The sequence below is a fragment of the Mustela putorius genome, unplaced genomic scaffold (assembly GCF_011764305.1).
Source record: "Mustela putorius furo isolate JIRA1106 unplaced genomic scaffold, ASM1176430v1.1 tig00003853_pilon_pilon_pilon, whole genome shotgun sequence".
NCBI classification, from domain to species: domain Eukaryota; kingdom Metazoa; phylum Chordata; class Mammalia; order Carnivora; family Mustelidae; genus Mustela; species Mustela putorius.
Genome location: NW_025422005.1, coordinates 50645381 through 50661900, shown reverse-complemented (window position 1 = coordinate 50661900; position 16520 = coordinate 50645381). Strand labels below are relative to the sequence as shown.

At 36.3% G+C, this 16520-nt stretch overlaps 1 protein-coding gene across 13 annotated transcripts in view; it reads left to right on the top strand.

The window, feature by feature from the left end:
• DOCK7 (dedicator of cytokinesis 7) overlaps positions 1 to 16520 on the top strand; it is a 221160-nt gene that overhangs the window by 151995 nt on the left and 52645 nt on the right. For all 13 annotated transcript variants that reach the window (XM_045064651.1, XM_045064650.1, XM_045064649.1 and 10 more), the window contains 4 exons: positions 1489 to 1659; positions 3444 to 3583; positions 7911 to 8080; positions 9027 to 9181. In XM_045064651.1, coding sequence (XP_044920586.1) covers positions 1489 to 1659; positions 3444 to 3583; positions 7911 to 8080; positions 9027 to 9181 — 636 coding nt within the window. The remainder of the gene's footprint in view (positions 1 to 1488; positions 1660 to 3443; positions 3584 to 7910; positions 8081 to 9026; positions 9182 to 16520) is intronic.

Genomic DNA, 16520 nt, shown 5'->3' with positions numbered 1-16520 from the left:
CCCCAGTCAATCACTTTGTTGCTTTTATTATTTTTTTAATTTATTTATCTTTTCCATTATGTTGCTTTTACTAAAAAAGCATCCTGGAACTTTTCTACAAACAGCTGACTTTAACATTTTTATCAACTGATGAATATGCCTTTTGGAAAACATTAGTTATTGGTCCTCTTAGGCCATGTGGGTAGTGAGCTGTATAATCATTCTGGAATTACCTTTTAAAGGAAATTTAAATATACACAGCTCTTGGGTCCTATCCCAGAGTTACTGAGGAGTTTGAATCCTAGGGGTAGGGGAGGGACGTGTGGGACACAGTGCTTGTGCAACGTTTCCCACTGGTCCACAGGCTCGTTTCTGAGAATTACTGGTTTAGAATGCTGTTTGGCAGTCTAATATTTAGAATTTTGAAGATCTGTTCTATCAGCTACTTTTGTTGTGTGTTCCACAGATTGACCGATTTATTTTAGAGAGTGTACATATGATTGGGGGGAGGGGCATATGGAGGGGGGAGAAAGACTCCCAAGCTGACTCTGCGATGAGTACAAGTCAACATGGCGTTTGATCCCACAACCCTGAGATCATGACCTGAGCTGAAAGCAAGAGTTGGATGCTCATCCAACCAACTGATCCATTCAGGTGCCCCTGTATGTTCCTTTTAATAGAGAAGTTAAAACTACATGTGGTCACTGACCCACTTGGAAGTATTTGCAGTAGTATGTATTATTTTTACTTTCCCCCCAGAATTTCATGTTCTGTTGCTCCTCAGATCTTGTCGTTGTTCTTTAAGCATTGACTTTCTGTGGTTGCCAAACATCGAGCTAGACCCCAGGGATGCCAAAACTTTCAAGTCAGTGTGTATATGTCTCCTCAGCGTAGCTTACCATGTAGCTGGGTGAATAGACAAATAGCTAATCATAAATATAGGTTAACACAGGGTGCTAATTATCCAAAGAATGGATCGTTTTCTTGTTATTTTTTTTAAAAGATTTTATTTATTTATTTGACAGAGACACAGCGAGAGGGGGAACACAAGCAGGGGGAGTGGGAGAGGGAGAAGCAGGCTTCCCACCAGGTAGGGAGCCTAATGTGGGGTTTCCATCCCAGGACCCCGGAATCATGACCTGAGCCGAAGGCAGACACTTAACGACTGAGCCACTCAGGGCACCCCCAATGGATCATTTCTTTTATGAAGTTATTTTGGTCATATACTTTTCCTTCATAAAGTGTATCTTTGAGAAGTGGAAATATTAATGCTATATTGTAAATATAGAGAATATGACTTTTAGCCTGGTCAGTGGATTTGTACATCTTAAGTAGATCTTCTAGTTCCCTATTTTTTTATTCTAGCAGTAACTCTGGAAAAAGCTGATACTGTTGTTTAAACCACAAAACCCAAAACTGCTCACTCAGTACTTCATCTGTCCTTCTGGTGTTGGCTTAGAGAAATGATGAATTCAATTGGTATTCTTTTATTTATGTAATGCTTACAAGGTATCTTCAAAGCTATATTCATTACCAAATCCAAGTGTGCTGGTGTCTTTGAGACTGGATTTTCTACGAATTGTCTGCAGCCACGAGCACTACGTTACACTGAACCTGCCCTGCAGTCTGCTCACTCCCCCTGCATCACCGTCGCCATCTGTTTCTTCGGCAACATCTCAGGTATGCGGTGTCTGAAAAAGTTTTTTATAGAGCCCATGTTTGTACGAAAGCTTTCTGAACACTGGAGAAAATGGTAGGAAACACTGTTGAATAATAGTTGTGTGATAGGCTCCATGCTAAAGGCTTTGTAAGTATTAATTATTTGCTCCTTAGAGTAATTCTGGGGGGTAAATTCTATTATTTTCATTTTGCACATGAAACACAGAAAAGTCATGAGCTTGCTCAAGATTACACAGTAATAAGTGGCAGAGCTAGACTTTGAGTCAAGCCACGTGTTGACTTTATTCTAGAGCCCGAGGTCTTAACTACCATGTTGTCCTCTTACAGATCTGTGCACATCCACGTGCGTGAATTCACTTAGATAAGCCCATTGAGATGTTTTTTTGCAGATCAGGTTTTCTAGAAGCAAATGCAAAGTTGTCTTGAGTCTGGGCTAGAAGATGTTTATTTGGGACCAATACCTGTGAAAGGAAAAGGCATGAGGCATAATGTAGCTGGGAAAGAAGTCAAACTGCAGGGCAGTCCGAGGAAGCCCTGCCTACATCTCTTGTACCTTGAAAACCCAAAGGAAAGTAGGTGGATGTCTGTAAGGTTTTCTTGGGTGGCAATGGACTTGAGTAGCAAGTGGTCTCTGTCAAGACAAAAAGGGGTTATCAAAGCAATTACTTCGTGTCCTGTCATACAGATTGAGATAAAGGGATTTTCTGGTTTTAATATCAGAGAAGCTCCTTCTAGTGAAACATTCTTTCTGCTTTGTAATTCCTAAGGCAGACAAGCTGCTTTCTTAAGCTTTCTTAATCTCTTAACTTTTTGTAGTGTTATTTTTGAGTTATTTAATTCCTGGTTGTAATTCCGTAGCCTAGATCAATCTCAGATTCATTATAAAAATATGTATTTTTTTTAAACTTTACCTAGATTAGAAAACATTTTGCCTTTATGAAAAAGCTTATGGATTGGCCTATTTTCACATACTCTTTGACCTGGCTAGCATACACCTCTTTCTATAATGGATAAGGCTAGTCTTTTGCTTTCTTCCACATCCTCTGCCAGAGATGTGGCTGTCCAGTGAGGAACAGATTAATCATAGTATAGTTCCTAAAACCTTTAATGAAACACATTTGTTTACCTTACTCCCTTTTGAACATCTCATTCAGCCAAGAAATTAACAGAATTCCTTCCATTCTCTTGTTCCCCATATGGTTGGTCTTGAATATGAATTAGAGGGGGATGAGATTGTAGACACTTTTGTCCTGAACTATATCTTGGGAGGATGCTATTTTGCAGTATTAAAACTCTTTTAAAAACTGTGAGTGAATGACAAAATGATAGTAATTTTCTAAAGATAGTATTTTCTCTGAAAAACAGTTTTACTGGTATTTGGACTTTCTCTGGAAATCAATAGCTTTGACTACCAATATATCTTTTGTACTCAGCAGTAAATACATAATATATCATTTGGATTTAGTTACTTTTTTTCTCCTTTAAGGTATATTGAAACATTAAATGGCTAAAAGAATAAAGATTTTAAAAAGATGGAAAAGTTTCAATATGAGAAAAAGGAAATTGAAAATAATTTAAAGTGTTATTTTATCAGAGCTTCCTATACCAAAAGTAAGAGGAGTTACTTTCTCCAATGTGAATAATAGTGATGTAAAATAAGCTACCCTAAGCGAGGTGTATCTTACTTTGAGATAATGCTCATACTGCCTTTATTGTAATGTTCTGTCTGTAGGATGTTTTGTTGCACAGCTATTGTAGTTTTCTTCTACCTCACTCCCAAACAGAGTTCTGGATTTTCCACAAACGTACAAGACCAGAAGATTGCAAATATGTTTGAATTGTCTGTGCCTTTCCGCCAACAGCATTATTTGGCAGGACTTGTATTAACAGAACTGGCTGTCATTTTAGACCCTGATGCTGAAGGGTGAGTAGAGTTACTTTGCCTCGTGGAGTAGCAGTTTGCTTTTGGATAATGGGACAGAAGTATTGCACTTACTTTCCTAAGAATCAAAAGACTAGTCTTCACCACTCTTCATCTACCTCTGTATTCACTAAGTCCCATTTCCATGGTATTTCTGCATTTCACTGATTTTTAAGAGAGCCATTTTTTTCATACTTTATCATCTCTGAATTTGAGGTTTCTTTTGAAATCAGTGGCATATCTTGGTTTATTTGGCAGTTTTCCTTCTTAATGGTTACAAAAAATACTCTGTGTATTAGTAGGTAGACTCATAGATTTGGTGATGTATAGTAGGCACATTTCAGTTCGAAGGAAATGGATTGGGTTTTCTATTCCTTGTAAAGAAAATATATTGTTTGCCATTACACTATGTAGCATTTTACTTCAAAGTATGCCCCATAAACAAATATTCTTAGGTTTTAAGAACTTCCAAAGTTGTATACACTTGTACAGAATTTTTGGAAATTGACGTAGTAAGGAAGGGGCATATTGTCTGATGATTGAATTTAAATAGCTTAACAGTCTTTATTTAAATTCCAGTATAGTTAACATACAGTGTAATATCCATTTAGGTATACAATATAGTGATTCAGTACTTCCATATAACACCCAGTGCTCATCACAAGTGTAGTACTTAAAACCCATCACCTATTTTATCCATCCTTCCGCCCCCTCCACTCTGGTAACCAACAGTTTGTTCTCCCTAGCTAAGAGTCTGGGTTTTTTGTTTATCTGTTTTTTTCTTTGTTTGTTTGTTTTGTTTCTTAGATTCTACATATGAGTAAAGTCATAGAGTATTTTTTTTTTCTGACTGACTTATTTTGCTTAGCTTTATACCCTCTAGATCCATCCATGCTATTGTAAGTAGCAATAGTTCATTCTTTTTTATGGCGAATATTCCTGTGTGTGTGTGTTTGTGGGTATATACATATATATACCCACATACATACACGTACATATATCTTCTTTATTCATCTGTTGATGGACATTTGGGTGGCTTCCATATCTTGGCTATTATAAATAAGGCTGCAGTAAACATAGAGGTGCTTTTATCTTTTTGAATTAGTGCTTTTCTATTCTTTGGGTAAAATCCAGACTTTTAAGATTTTATTTATTAGAGAGTGCATGTCTGTGTGTAGAAAGTATGGGAGGTGTTGAGAGGGGGGACAGAAGGAGAGGGAGAGAAAGAAGAAAAGAATTCCAAGCAGACTGCGCTCAGTGGCAAGCCCAATGTGGGACTCGATCTCATGACCCCAAGACCATGACCTGAGCCGAAATCAAGAGTAGGACAATTAACTGACTGAGCCATCCAGGTGTCCCTAAAATCTAGACTTTTAGTAATAGTCCTCAAAGCCCTATTTATCTGATTCTTGTGTAATTTTGTCACTATCTTCCCTCCCCACATACTAAAATCTAGCCATCTCAATCTTTTTTTCTGTTTAGTATGCCAAAGTTACTCATAACTTAGGTTATTTGCACTTGGATTTTTTTTTCTCTGCCTAAAAAAGCAGTGCTCATGTTACCGTAAGACTGTCATGTACCTTTTAGCTCCTTGTGATTCTTCAGGTCTCCACTCAGATAGCATCTTCTAGGCGAGGCTTTCACTGGCCACCCAATCAAAATGATAGACACACTGCCCTGTCACAATCATTCTTATACATATGGCCCTCTTTTATTTTCTACAAAACCTTTCTCTGAAATTTGCTGCTTTATTTCTGTCTCCTCCCATTATAAAGTGATTTTAGGAGAGCACACACTTCTTCTTTTTTGTTCACTGTTACACTTCCAATACCTTAAAATCATGTATGGCACATTTATAAATATGTTAATTCAGTAACATATAAGTAATCGACTTTAAGAGATTCTCAGCCAATCTCTAGATTTTCTATTCTTTAGTGGTATATAGAAAAAATACAACATACATTGTCTTGGATAGGTCCTTGAGAATAATGATTTTCTTTTTACTTAATCTGCTTGCTAATAAGAATAATTCCTTGGAGGCAATAATATGTTTTAATAGTGATCAAACATTTGCTCTCTAGAAACTTTCATTATAGTCAGAAAATTAAGACTATGAAACAATATGATTAAATGCTAATTTTGTAGCACATAGTTGTATAGAAGATTAATACCTTTACTGCATTTGTGACACTAAATTATTATTTTTGTCTGTGTTTCTTTCTTGCAATAGCAAACTCTTTAAGAACAGTGTTATCCCTAACACTTAAAAAATAGTATGTTGCAGGTCCTACATAAACATTTTTTTAATAACTGCATGTGACTGAGTAATGTAGACCTATGAAAGGCTTATAAAGATGAGTGTGGGGCGGGGGGTGGATACCTGGGTGGGTCAGTAGGTTAAGCCTCTGCCTTCAGCTCAGATCATGATCTCAGGGTCCTGGGATCGAGCCCTGCATCGAGCTCTTGCTCGGCAGGGAGCCTGCTTTTTCCTCTCCCTCACTGCCTGCCTCTCTGCCTACTTGTGATCTCTGTCTGTCAAATAGATAAAAAAAAATCTAAAAAAAAAAAATAAAGATGAGTGGGTAGAGCTTATTGGTAGGTTAACATTGGGCTGGTAGCTACAGAGTAAGGAATACACACCCAGGTTTGGAAGTCCTCACTGGTAATGGAAAAATTCAAAATGGAGAACATAAAAAGCAAATGACTGGAATCTGAGATTTGGGTAAAATGAGAGAGACTATGAGGAAAGGGAGGGAACTATCTGGAGAAAAAAATTGAGAAAAGAGAAGATGACAGCATCAAGTAGAGAACTGGAGAATAAAATCTGAGATGTGTCAGTTAGATGTGGTTCTTGACAGTGTTTAAAAATACACTTCCTGAATAAAAATTTGGAAAGAAGAAGAATCTCCAGCTAGATTTCTTATGTAGCAATGTGAAGTGGCAGATAAGATGAATGGCCCAGGTTTCCAATCCCAGCTTTGAAATTGGCATTGTGATCTCAAATACCAAGGAAGGCAGTGTGCTAATAATATGCTACATAAATTATGCAACATAATTCTCATAGCCTCCTTATGAGGTAGGCGATTACCCCCCTATTGTAGGTAGGAAAACAGAGAAGGTACGTACTCCTAAGAAATTTAGCTATTAAATGATGAAGCTAGTACAGTACCATGTTGTAAGCATTCAAAAACTGTTTGTTCCAAAGAAAGGGAGTAGATACTAGGAAGTAAATGAAAATAGTTGCTATGGACTGGACATTCAGGAATTATTACTGGAGAAATTGTTGTAATAATTTATTATGAGGAGACATTATATAAGGTAGAAGAGACTAGTTTCAAGTGAACTTGTGTTTTCAACATAGGAAAGGCTTATTTGAAAGAAGGGAAGAGTTTAGTGGGGGGCATGGAAGCTGTTGAAGAAACATGGGGTTCATTAAACATAATGGAGAAATTACTTTTGGGGGAGAAGTACAACTTTTTCTGAGACAAAAGGAATGACAGAGATATAAATGTGGAGGTGTGTTAAAGATCTGGCTAGAGCAAATCCAGAATGGTTTTTCTTTCCTAAAAATCGGAAGTCGGAATCAAGATCTTTTTCTGAGATGGGTGGTGGGAGGCTGAAGGAGAGAGAATAAGATGTGGGACTGCTGCCAGTTGTAGCCTTAAGGACCTACGTTGACCAAATGTTTACTTAGAATGGTTCGCATAGTCAAAGTTTCTTCAATTTGAGAAGAGGTGTAAAAAAAAAAAAGTTAGTGATTATGAGTATTTTAACCCAGTTGAAACTCAGGATTTGGGGAGTCTACAGAAGGTGTAGGACCCAAATGAGGTAGATGAGCAAGGAAGCTAAATTTAAATAAGAGAAGTCAAAAGACAATACCCACCCTCCAGCCTGTGGACTGCATAATCCATTAGGTAGAAGATTTTTCTTTTAGAAAAAGCACATGAAAGTTTATTTTTGATAAATGTGAGAATACCTATTTTGAAATAAAATTTGAAGCTACTTAAGATTTTTTTTCTTTAAAATATAACCATAACGGGTCTTAAGTTCTTTAATGTGAATATGCACTAATGAGTTAATGTAAAAATAATTCAGATTTTCTCCTAGGTGAATTTGTTTAGCATTTCTTTTTCCCTCCATCTTTACTTTATATAGAGAAACATTTGTTAATTTTATAATGAGAAGTGTTTCATAGGAATACATGCAAATATTTGGCAAAGTTTAACAAAGTTGATTCAGTACTGTGAGTTACTGTTTGCTTTAAAGATATCAACTAATCTCTGTGACCTTTCTGCTGCTGCTGCTGCTGCTTCATCTTCTTTTTAAATAGACTGTTCGGATTGCACAAGAAAGTCATCAATATGGTACACAATTTACTATCCAGTCACGACTCAGACCCACGGTACTCTGACCCCCAGACAAAGGCGAGGGTGGCCATGTTGTATCTGCCTCTGATTGGCATCATCATGGAAACTGTTCCTCAGCTTTATGACTTTACAGGTACTTCGTGTATTTAAAACACATCCTAAAGGAAATCTCAGTGTTTCCAAGTTTTAGAAATATCTCGAAGCTTAAAGATCTTATTTTAGGAAAAACAATACAAGGAAATGTGCACTGACATAAGTAAACAGTAAATATTTAACTATATTACTGAATAACTTTTGACTACGTGAGAGAATTCACTGCAGGCTTTCCTTAAGTAGTTCTTATGATGAGTTTTTAGATGATTTATAACACTTCAGTACCTGCCTATTAGAAAATAGGTTTTTTGGTATGAGACTGTACTATGCATCTGAAAATATGTATATAAGAAAAGACAGCATACCACCTTTAGTCTCATTTTTATTCATATATATAATTGAAATTAATATTTACCTGAATAACAAGAATTAGTTTTGTTGTTAACACAGGGGTAAGAAGTTGAAGTTACGTTGCTTTTTTAAAAACTAGAACTCACAAAGTTTTATTGCTCTTGCTTTCCATATTTAGAATTTCTTGGATTCCTTCATTTGTCCTAAATAAAACGCTGTAGTTTGCATTAAAAAAAAACAAAAACAGACATTTATTGAGTACCCATTACGTATTAAGAACTTGAACAGAGTGGGTGATACAAAGATAAGCAACTCAGTGTCTTGAGGGACTGACAGTGAGTAGTTCAACCAGTATTTTTATCTCCAAAGTGGGCTTCCTAATCTGAAGGCAGAAATGTTTATATTATTATATCTTCTTCAACTAGCAAGTTCTCTGCAAAACTGTAAGTTATTAGTAGGAATGAGTTAATGTTTAAAATATTGTTGAAAATAAAATCTAATGATAAATATTTCAGGTTAACAGGTTTTTTCTTTTAATGAGTTATAGAGAATAGGAAGTTGCTCAATAACTGTTAATTAATAGTTAATTAACCAAGTGGAAATGTTGTTATTTGTTTTGGTTTTATTTTTTCTAGAAACTCAAAATCAACGAGGAAGACCAATTTGTATAGCCCCTGATGACTATGAAAGTGAGAGCGGAAGCATGATAAGCCAGACAGTTGCCATGGCAATTGCAGGAACATCAGTTCCTCAACTAACGAGGCCCGGCAGTTTCCTCCTCACATCATCGGTAAGAACAACCCTCCTGCAGAAGTTTTTTCTAGGAAGAAGGTATTTACAAGGATATACCCTTAAAGAACAGGTTGTTGTATTAGCTGATGCAAGAGTACTCTGGGTTTCATTCACTTTGTGGAAACTTAAGATTCTGAGAATATTGTTTATCTTGTACTGAGTTGTTTTCAAAATTACTAATACCTCAGGGTTTATGGCATAAAGCTCTGGATTCCATCATTCAGAATTTTGGAAGTTACCTTATTGTATATGACCCATTTTCTTTATTTTCAGAATCCATTTTGTTCTTCAACCCTAAGAAATACTTTCAGTTATTTAGCAGTTGAAATGCTTTTTTTAAATCTCTGAAGATTTATGCTGTTTCATGTTTAAAAGAAATCAGTAGGTACTTTGCCCCTATAATTATTCTCCCCTTAAAGAGGGAAGGATATGGGAACAGAGAGGAAACAAACTGCCGATAGAGCAAGATCAAGTTCTAAAAGACTTCCTTTCAGAAAAATGCAGTATTTGTGGAAGCTGTCCTGACAACTACAAGTTTTATTGAGATAGTTTACGTATCAAAAGATTCACCCATTTTAAGTGTACAGTTTCATGGTTTTTATTGTATTTACAGAGCTGTGTGGCTATCACCACAATCTAGAGTATTTCCATTACCCCAAGAAGATGCTTTGCCTATTAAGAGCCACTCTCTATTTCCCCTCAGCCCTAAGCATCAACTCACCTACTTTCTGTCTGTATATCTTTATAGACTTGCCTATTCTGGACATTTCATATAAATGGAATTATACACTGTGATCTTTCATGTCTGGCTTCTTTGACCACATGTAAAGTTTTTGAGATTTAACCATGTTGTTATGTGCATCAGCACATCTTAATTTTTTTTTTTTCTAGTTGCCAAGCAGTACTCTTTTGTATTACTATACCAGATTTTTATCCATTTGTCAGGTGATGAACATTTGGATCCTTTCCAGTTTTTGGCTGTTAGGAATAATGCTGCTATGAACATTTGTGTGCTTGTCTTTGTGTGCATGCATGTTTTTGTTTCTCTTAGATAGGTATCTAGAAGTCAACCTGCTGGGTTATATGGTATCTCTGTGTGTAACATTTTCAGACACTTATAAATTCTTTTAAAAGTGGCTGCCCCATGTTACATTCTCACCAGCAATAAATAAAAATTCTTGTTTCTCAAATCCTCCCCAACACTCGTTACTGTCTCTTTTTTTATCATAACCACCTTGGTATAGAGTAGTATCACAGTGTGGTTTTAATTTGCATTGCCCTAACGTCGGCTGATGTTGAGCATCTGTTCATTTGTTTATCAACGCATCTCTTTTGTATGCCTTATTTAGAGAAAAGTTCATCCATCTTTGTTACCATTTATATATTCTGAGTACAAATCTCTTACATGATTTGCAAGTATTTTCTCACATTTTATGGACTATCTTTTTGCTTTCTTGTTGGCGTCATTTGAAGTGCTGAATTCCAATTTATCAGTTTTCTTTTATCACTGGTACTTTATATATGTAGTATGTATAATATGAAAAGTACATGCACAATTAAGGTATCATTAATAGAAGAAACAATAGTGTACCTACCACCCAGCTTCAGGACAGAACACTGCAAATTCCTTGAAAGTTTCCAGTCTGCCCTCTGTTCAGTCCCTGTCTCTGCCCAAAATGACCACTGCGCTCAAATTTTTTTGACCTTCCGTTTCATTTTTTTAAATTTCTTGTGTGAAATATATATGTTAAAAAGTATATGAAACATAAATGTACAAATTAACAAAATATTGTGAAATGAACACCTTTGTAACCAGCACTTAGGACAAAATACAGAACATTGGCTGCCTTTCAGAAATCTTTAGCATGCCCTTCCCTACTACAGCTATCCACCAAGCTGCCCTCTATCCTAACTACTGAAGTAATTGCTTATTTGCTTATACTTTTGCCATTCAACTTTGCATCCCTAAATACTGTAATTTATTGTTGTTACATCTTTAGTTTTCATCCGTGTTATAAAATGTAGTTATCATTTACTGATTTTCATTTCTATATGTCATTAAGTTGATTGACTATAGTTAAGTTTATTTACCCATTCTGTTCTTAGATGCATGAATGGCTTCTGATCTTTGGTTATTTCAAATAGTAATCATATGGATTTCTTTTTTCTCCCCCCTGTAGTTTTCTTTACATGTATCTTGTATATATATGCACTTTTATTTAGATTATTTCCTAGGAGTTGAATTTGCTGTGTTAAAGAATATGTATGCATCTTTATACCAGATATACCTGGGTAATTTTCCAAATTATACTTTACCTACAGTATGAGAGTTCCCGTTCTTTCACATGTTCATCAGCATTTAGATTTTTCAGACTTGAAGATTTTTTTTCAATCTGATACTTTCTAGTTGTATCTCACTTCAGCTTTCGTTTCCCTGGTGCCTTATGAGGGTGTGCACTTCTTCATATACATGTTGGCCATTTGGATTTTCTCTGTTGAGGTGCTGAGGTTCTAGCGGTTTTTGCCCATTTGCCATTTGGTTGTCTGCCTTTGTTTATAATTTGTATGAGTTTATATGTTTTGGATCAAATCCACTGTCAATTATAAGTGGTTCAAATATATCTTTTTTTTTTTTAAATTTGTGACTTGCCTTTAACACTTACTTAATGGTGAATTTGGTTACTGGAGTGCCTTATTTAAAACACTTAAAAATTTTTAAAATTTTAGAAGTTTTTTAAAATTTTAAAAGTCTTTTCCTTTACAACTAGTGTTTTTTGTATCTTTAAAGATTTGATCCCTATTCTAAGATTTTGAAGATATTTCCTGTTACTTTTCCAAATGTTTTTTTTTCTTCCCATATTTAATCCTAAAATATACCTGGAATTTTTTATGAACAGTAGAATCTGGGGATTGAGGTTTGTTCATTCATTCATTTATATTAAACCAAATTATCTCAGCACTGTTTATTAAGCAAAACTACCTCAGTATGGTCTGTCATGTAGAAAAAGGCCTCATGCATATAAAAAAAGGTTTTTAACATAAATTATAAAATCAGCTTATGATGTTCCACTAAAGTAAGTAAACAAAAACCAATGAACCTGTGAGGATTTTGGCTGAGATTGTAATGAGTATATGAATCAATTTTGGTGAAAATTGGTATTTTTGCACTACTAAATCTCTTAATCCTTGAACATGATGGATCTCCCTATTATTTAGATCTTCTTTAACATCTGTGAATATAGAAACTTTTATAGGTTGTTTTTTTGTTTTAATATTTTATTCATTTGGGAGAGAGAAACAAAGCACAAGCAGGGCAACAGGCAGAGGGAGCGGGAGAAGCAGACTCCACCCTGAGCAGGGAGCCTCATGTGGGGCTCAGTCCCAAGACCCCAGAATCATGACTTGAGCCTAACACAGAGGCTTAACCCACTGAGCCACCCAGGAGCCCCTCTAGTTTTCACTACGCCTGGGTGGTTCAGTGGGTTAAGCCTCTGCCTTTGGCTCAGGTCATGATTTCAGGGTCCTGGGATCGAGCCCCACATCGGGCTCTCTGCTCAGCAAGGAGCCTGCTTCCTCCTTTCTCTCTACCTGCCTCTCTATCTACTTGTGATCTCTCTCTGTGTCAAATAAACAAATAAAATCTTTAAAAAAAAAAAAAAAAGAAGAGGAAACCTAGTACATCTTTTATAGATGTGGTTTTGGTCCTTGATATTTTTTATTTTTATATTATAAAATTACATGTGATATATATATATAAAATCTTATGAATGTCCTCTTTTCCAAAACTTCTTTTTTCCAACTGTTGATTAATTTTGTGTGGAAATAGAATTAATTTTTTACAGTGATGCTTATTTCCAGCAGAATTGCCAAACTAATAACATATGTGTAGATTTTTTCTATCATCCTATCATCTGTGTATAATGGCAGTTGGTTTCTTACTTTCAAGTTTTTTCCATGACTAACTTTACTGGCCAGAACCTCCAGTACATTGTTGAATACAAGTGACAATAGTTGGCATCCTTAAAAGTGCAAACTTGCAACATTTTGTTCTTACACGTAAATGCTATAGTTTTGGGGGGATCTTTTGGTTTTTTGGTTTTTTTAGCTATCCTCTCTTACACTATGAAAGTCGTCTTTCCGTTCCTGCTCTGCTAAGAGTTCTGTTTTTTAATTATGACTAGGTGAATTTTATGCTCTCTTTGGATCCATTGAGACGCTTGTGTTATTTTGCTTTTAAATCTTTTACTATGACCCCTTTCAATTGATTTCCTGGTGTTAAACCTGCCTTCAGTTGCCAAATTAAACCGACTTTTTCTCGTGATTGTATATTAATGGATTTTGTGTGACATAATTTAAGATTCATGTATTTATGCTTGTAGGTAAACAACTGCTTGTGATATTTTTCTCATAATGTTCTTTACAGGTTTTGAAATCAGGGTTAGGTTAGCCAATTTAAATTTAAAAGGGAGTTTACCCTTTTATTCTGTTCTCTGGAAGGACATGTTTAAAATTGGAGTTATTTCTTCCTGGAATATTTGGAGAACCTGTGGGTGATGCCATCTGTACTTGTAGCTTTCTTTTTTGAAAGTTTAAAAATTACTGATTTAATTTTTTTAATGACTGTAAGACTGTTCAACTGTTCTGTTTCCTTTTACACTGATTTCTATAAATTTTACTCCAGTAGAAAAAGTCTGTATGATCCGTAGTGGATATAAATAGTTTCATATCTGTGGTTGGCTTTTTGTACCCTTTGTCTTGCATCAGACTCAACAAAAATTTGTGTATATCTTTAGTCTTCATAAAAACCAGCTTGGGGCCTGTTAATCCTCATTTTTTTTTTTTAAGACTTTATTTATTTGTTTCACAGATAGAGATCACAAGTAGGCAGAGAGGCAGGCAGAGAGAGAGGGGAAAGCAGGCTCCCTGCTGAGCAAAGAGCCGACGACGTGGGGCTCAATCCCAGGAGCCCGGGATCATGACCTGAGCTGAAGGCAAAGACTTTAACCCACTGAGCTACCCAGGCACCCCTTGATCCTCACTTGGAATGTTTATCTTTTTTTACTGTCTTCTATTTTCTTTGGGTTTATATTGTTCTTTTTCTAACTTGAGGTGGGTGCTTAGCTCACTAATTTTCATCATTTCTTCTTTAGTACATATTATAAGCCTGTACATTTTCCTTTAGTTAATTGTTTTAGTTACGTGCCACAGTTTATATGGAGCATTTTTATTATTCAGCTCAAAAATAGATCTAAAGTGCATTATGATTTTTTTTAGATTTTTAGGCTCTGAGTTTTTGTTCTAAAATGTTTAATCTTTCTCCAAAGAAGACCTACAAATGGCCAAGAGACACATGAACAAATGCTCAACATCATTTGGCATCAGAGAAATACAAATCACAACCGCAATGAAATAACCACCTCACACAGGTTGGAATGGCTTAAATTAACAAGTCAGGAAACAACTGATGTTAGCGAGGATGCAGAAAAGGGGAACTCTCTTACACTGTTGATGGGAATGCAAACTGGTACAGCTACTCTGGAAAACATAGAGGTTCATCAAAAAAGTTAAAAATAGAGCTACCTTGGGGCGCCTGGGTGGCTCAGTGGGTTAAAGCCTCTGCCTTCGGCTCAGGTCATGATCCCAGAGTACTGGGATCGAGCCCCACATTGGGCTCTCTGCTCAGTGGGGAGCCTGCTTCCTCCTCTCTCTCTGCCTGCCTCTCTGCCTGCTTGTGATCTCTCTCTTTCTGTCAAATAAATAAATAAAATATTAAAAAAAAAAATAGAGCTACCTTATGTCCCAGCAATTGCACTATTAGATATTTTTCCAAAGGATGCAAACATAGTGATCTCTTTTTTAAAAGATTTTATTTATTTATTTTACAGAGAGAAATCACAAGCAGATGGAGAGGCAGGCAGAGAGAGAGAGAGAGAGAGGGAAGCAGGCTCCCTGCTGAGCAGAGAGCCCGACGCGGGGCTCGATCCCAGGACCCTGAGATCATGACCTGAGCCAAAGGCAGCGGCTTAACCCACTGAGACACCCAGGCGCCCCGCAAACATAGTGATTTGAAAGGGCACATGTACCCCAGTGTTTATAGCAGCATTGTCCACAATAGCCAGACTAAGGAAAGAGTCCATCTATCTCTTGACAGATGAATGGATAAAGAAGTTGTGTGTACACACATACACACACACTAGAATATTACTGAGCCATCAAAAAGAATGAAATCATGCAAATGGAACTAGAGGGTATTATGTTAAGCAAAATAAGTCAGAGAAAGACATATACCATATGATTTCACTCGTGGAGTTTAAGAAACAAAACAGATGAACATAGGAGAAGGGAGGGGAGAAAATAATATGAAAACAAAGAGGGAGGCAAACTGTAAGAAACTTTTAACACTTGGAAACAAACTGAGTGTTGTTGGAGGGAAAGTGGACGGAGAGATGGGGGACAGAGGGATGAACATTAAGGAGGACATGATAAAGATAATGATAATGACCACTGGGTGTTGTATGCAACTGATGCATCACTATATTCTGCTGTTAAAACTGCTAATACAGTATGTGTTTATTAAATTGAATTTGAATAAAACATTTTTTAAAATTCTAATCATAAGGTGAGGTGCCTGGGTAGCTCAGTCAGATAAGCATCCAGCTTTTGATTTTGGCTCAGGTCATGATCTCAGGGTTGTGAGTTCAAGCCCTATATAGGCTCCTCATGGCAGAATGTGGAGCCTACTTAAAATTTGCCCTCTTGGCTCATTTGGTTGGGCAACTGCCTTGGCTGAGGTCATGATCCCAGGATCCTGGGATTGAGCCCCAGCAAGGAGCCTGCTTCTCCTCTCCCTGCTACTCTCTGCTTGTGTGTGCGCTCACTGTCTCTCTCTCTCTGTCAAATAAATAAAATTATTTAAAAAAATTTTTTTTAATTGCTCTCTCCCTCTCCCTCTCCCTCTTCCTTTCCCTCTTCCGGCAACAAAATGTGTGTGTGTGTGTGTGTGTGTGTGTGTGTGGTCATAGGAGAATTTCTCATGATCCTGTGCTTCTGATTTTGGCCTGATTCCATAATCAGAGAACTTTGTGTAATTTTATTTTGTTATATTTGTGGCATCTGGTTTTTATGGTCTTATATATAGTGAGTTTTTGCAAATAGCTCATGTATTTGAAAATGCATAGTCTTCATTGTTCTGTATTTGTCCATTACACCTAATATTTCCAATTTGTTAATCTTACTGTTTAAACCTTTGTTTCTTTTTACTGAATTCTTTCTGCTTATTCTAATACCATACTACAGTCATGGTTTTTTAATAACTTGTCATTTTGTCAGGTTTAGTT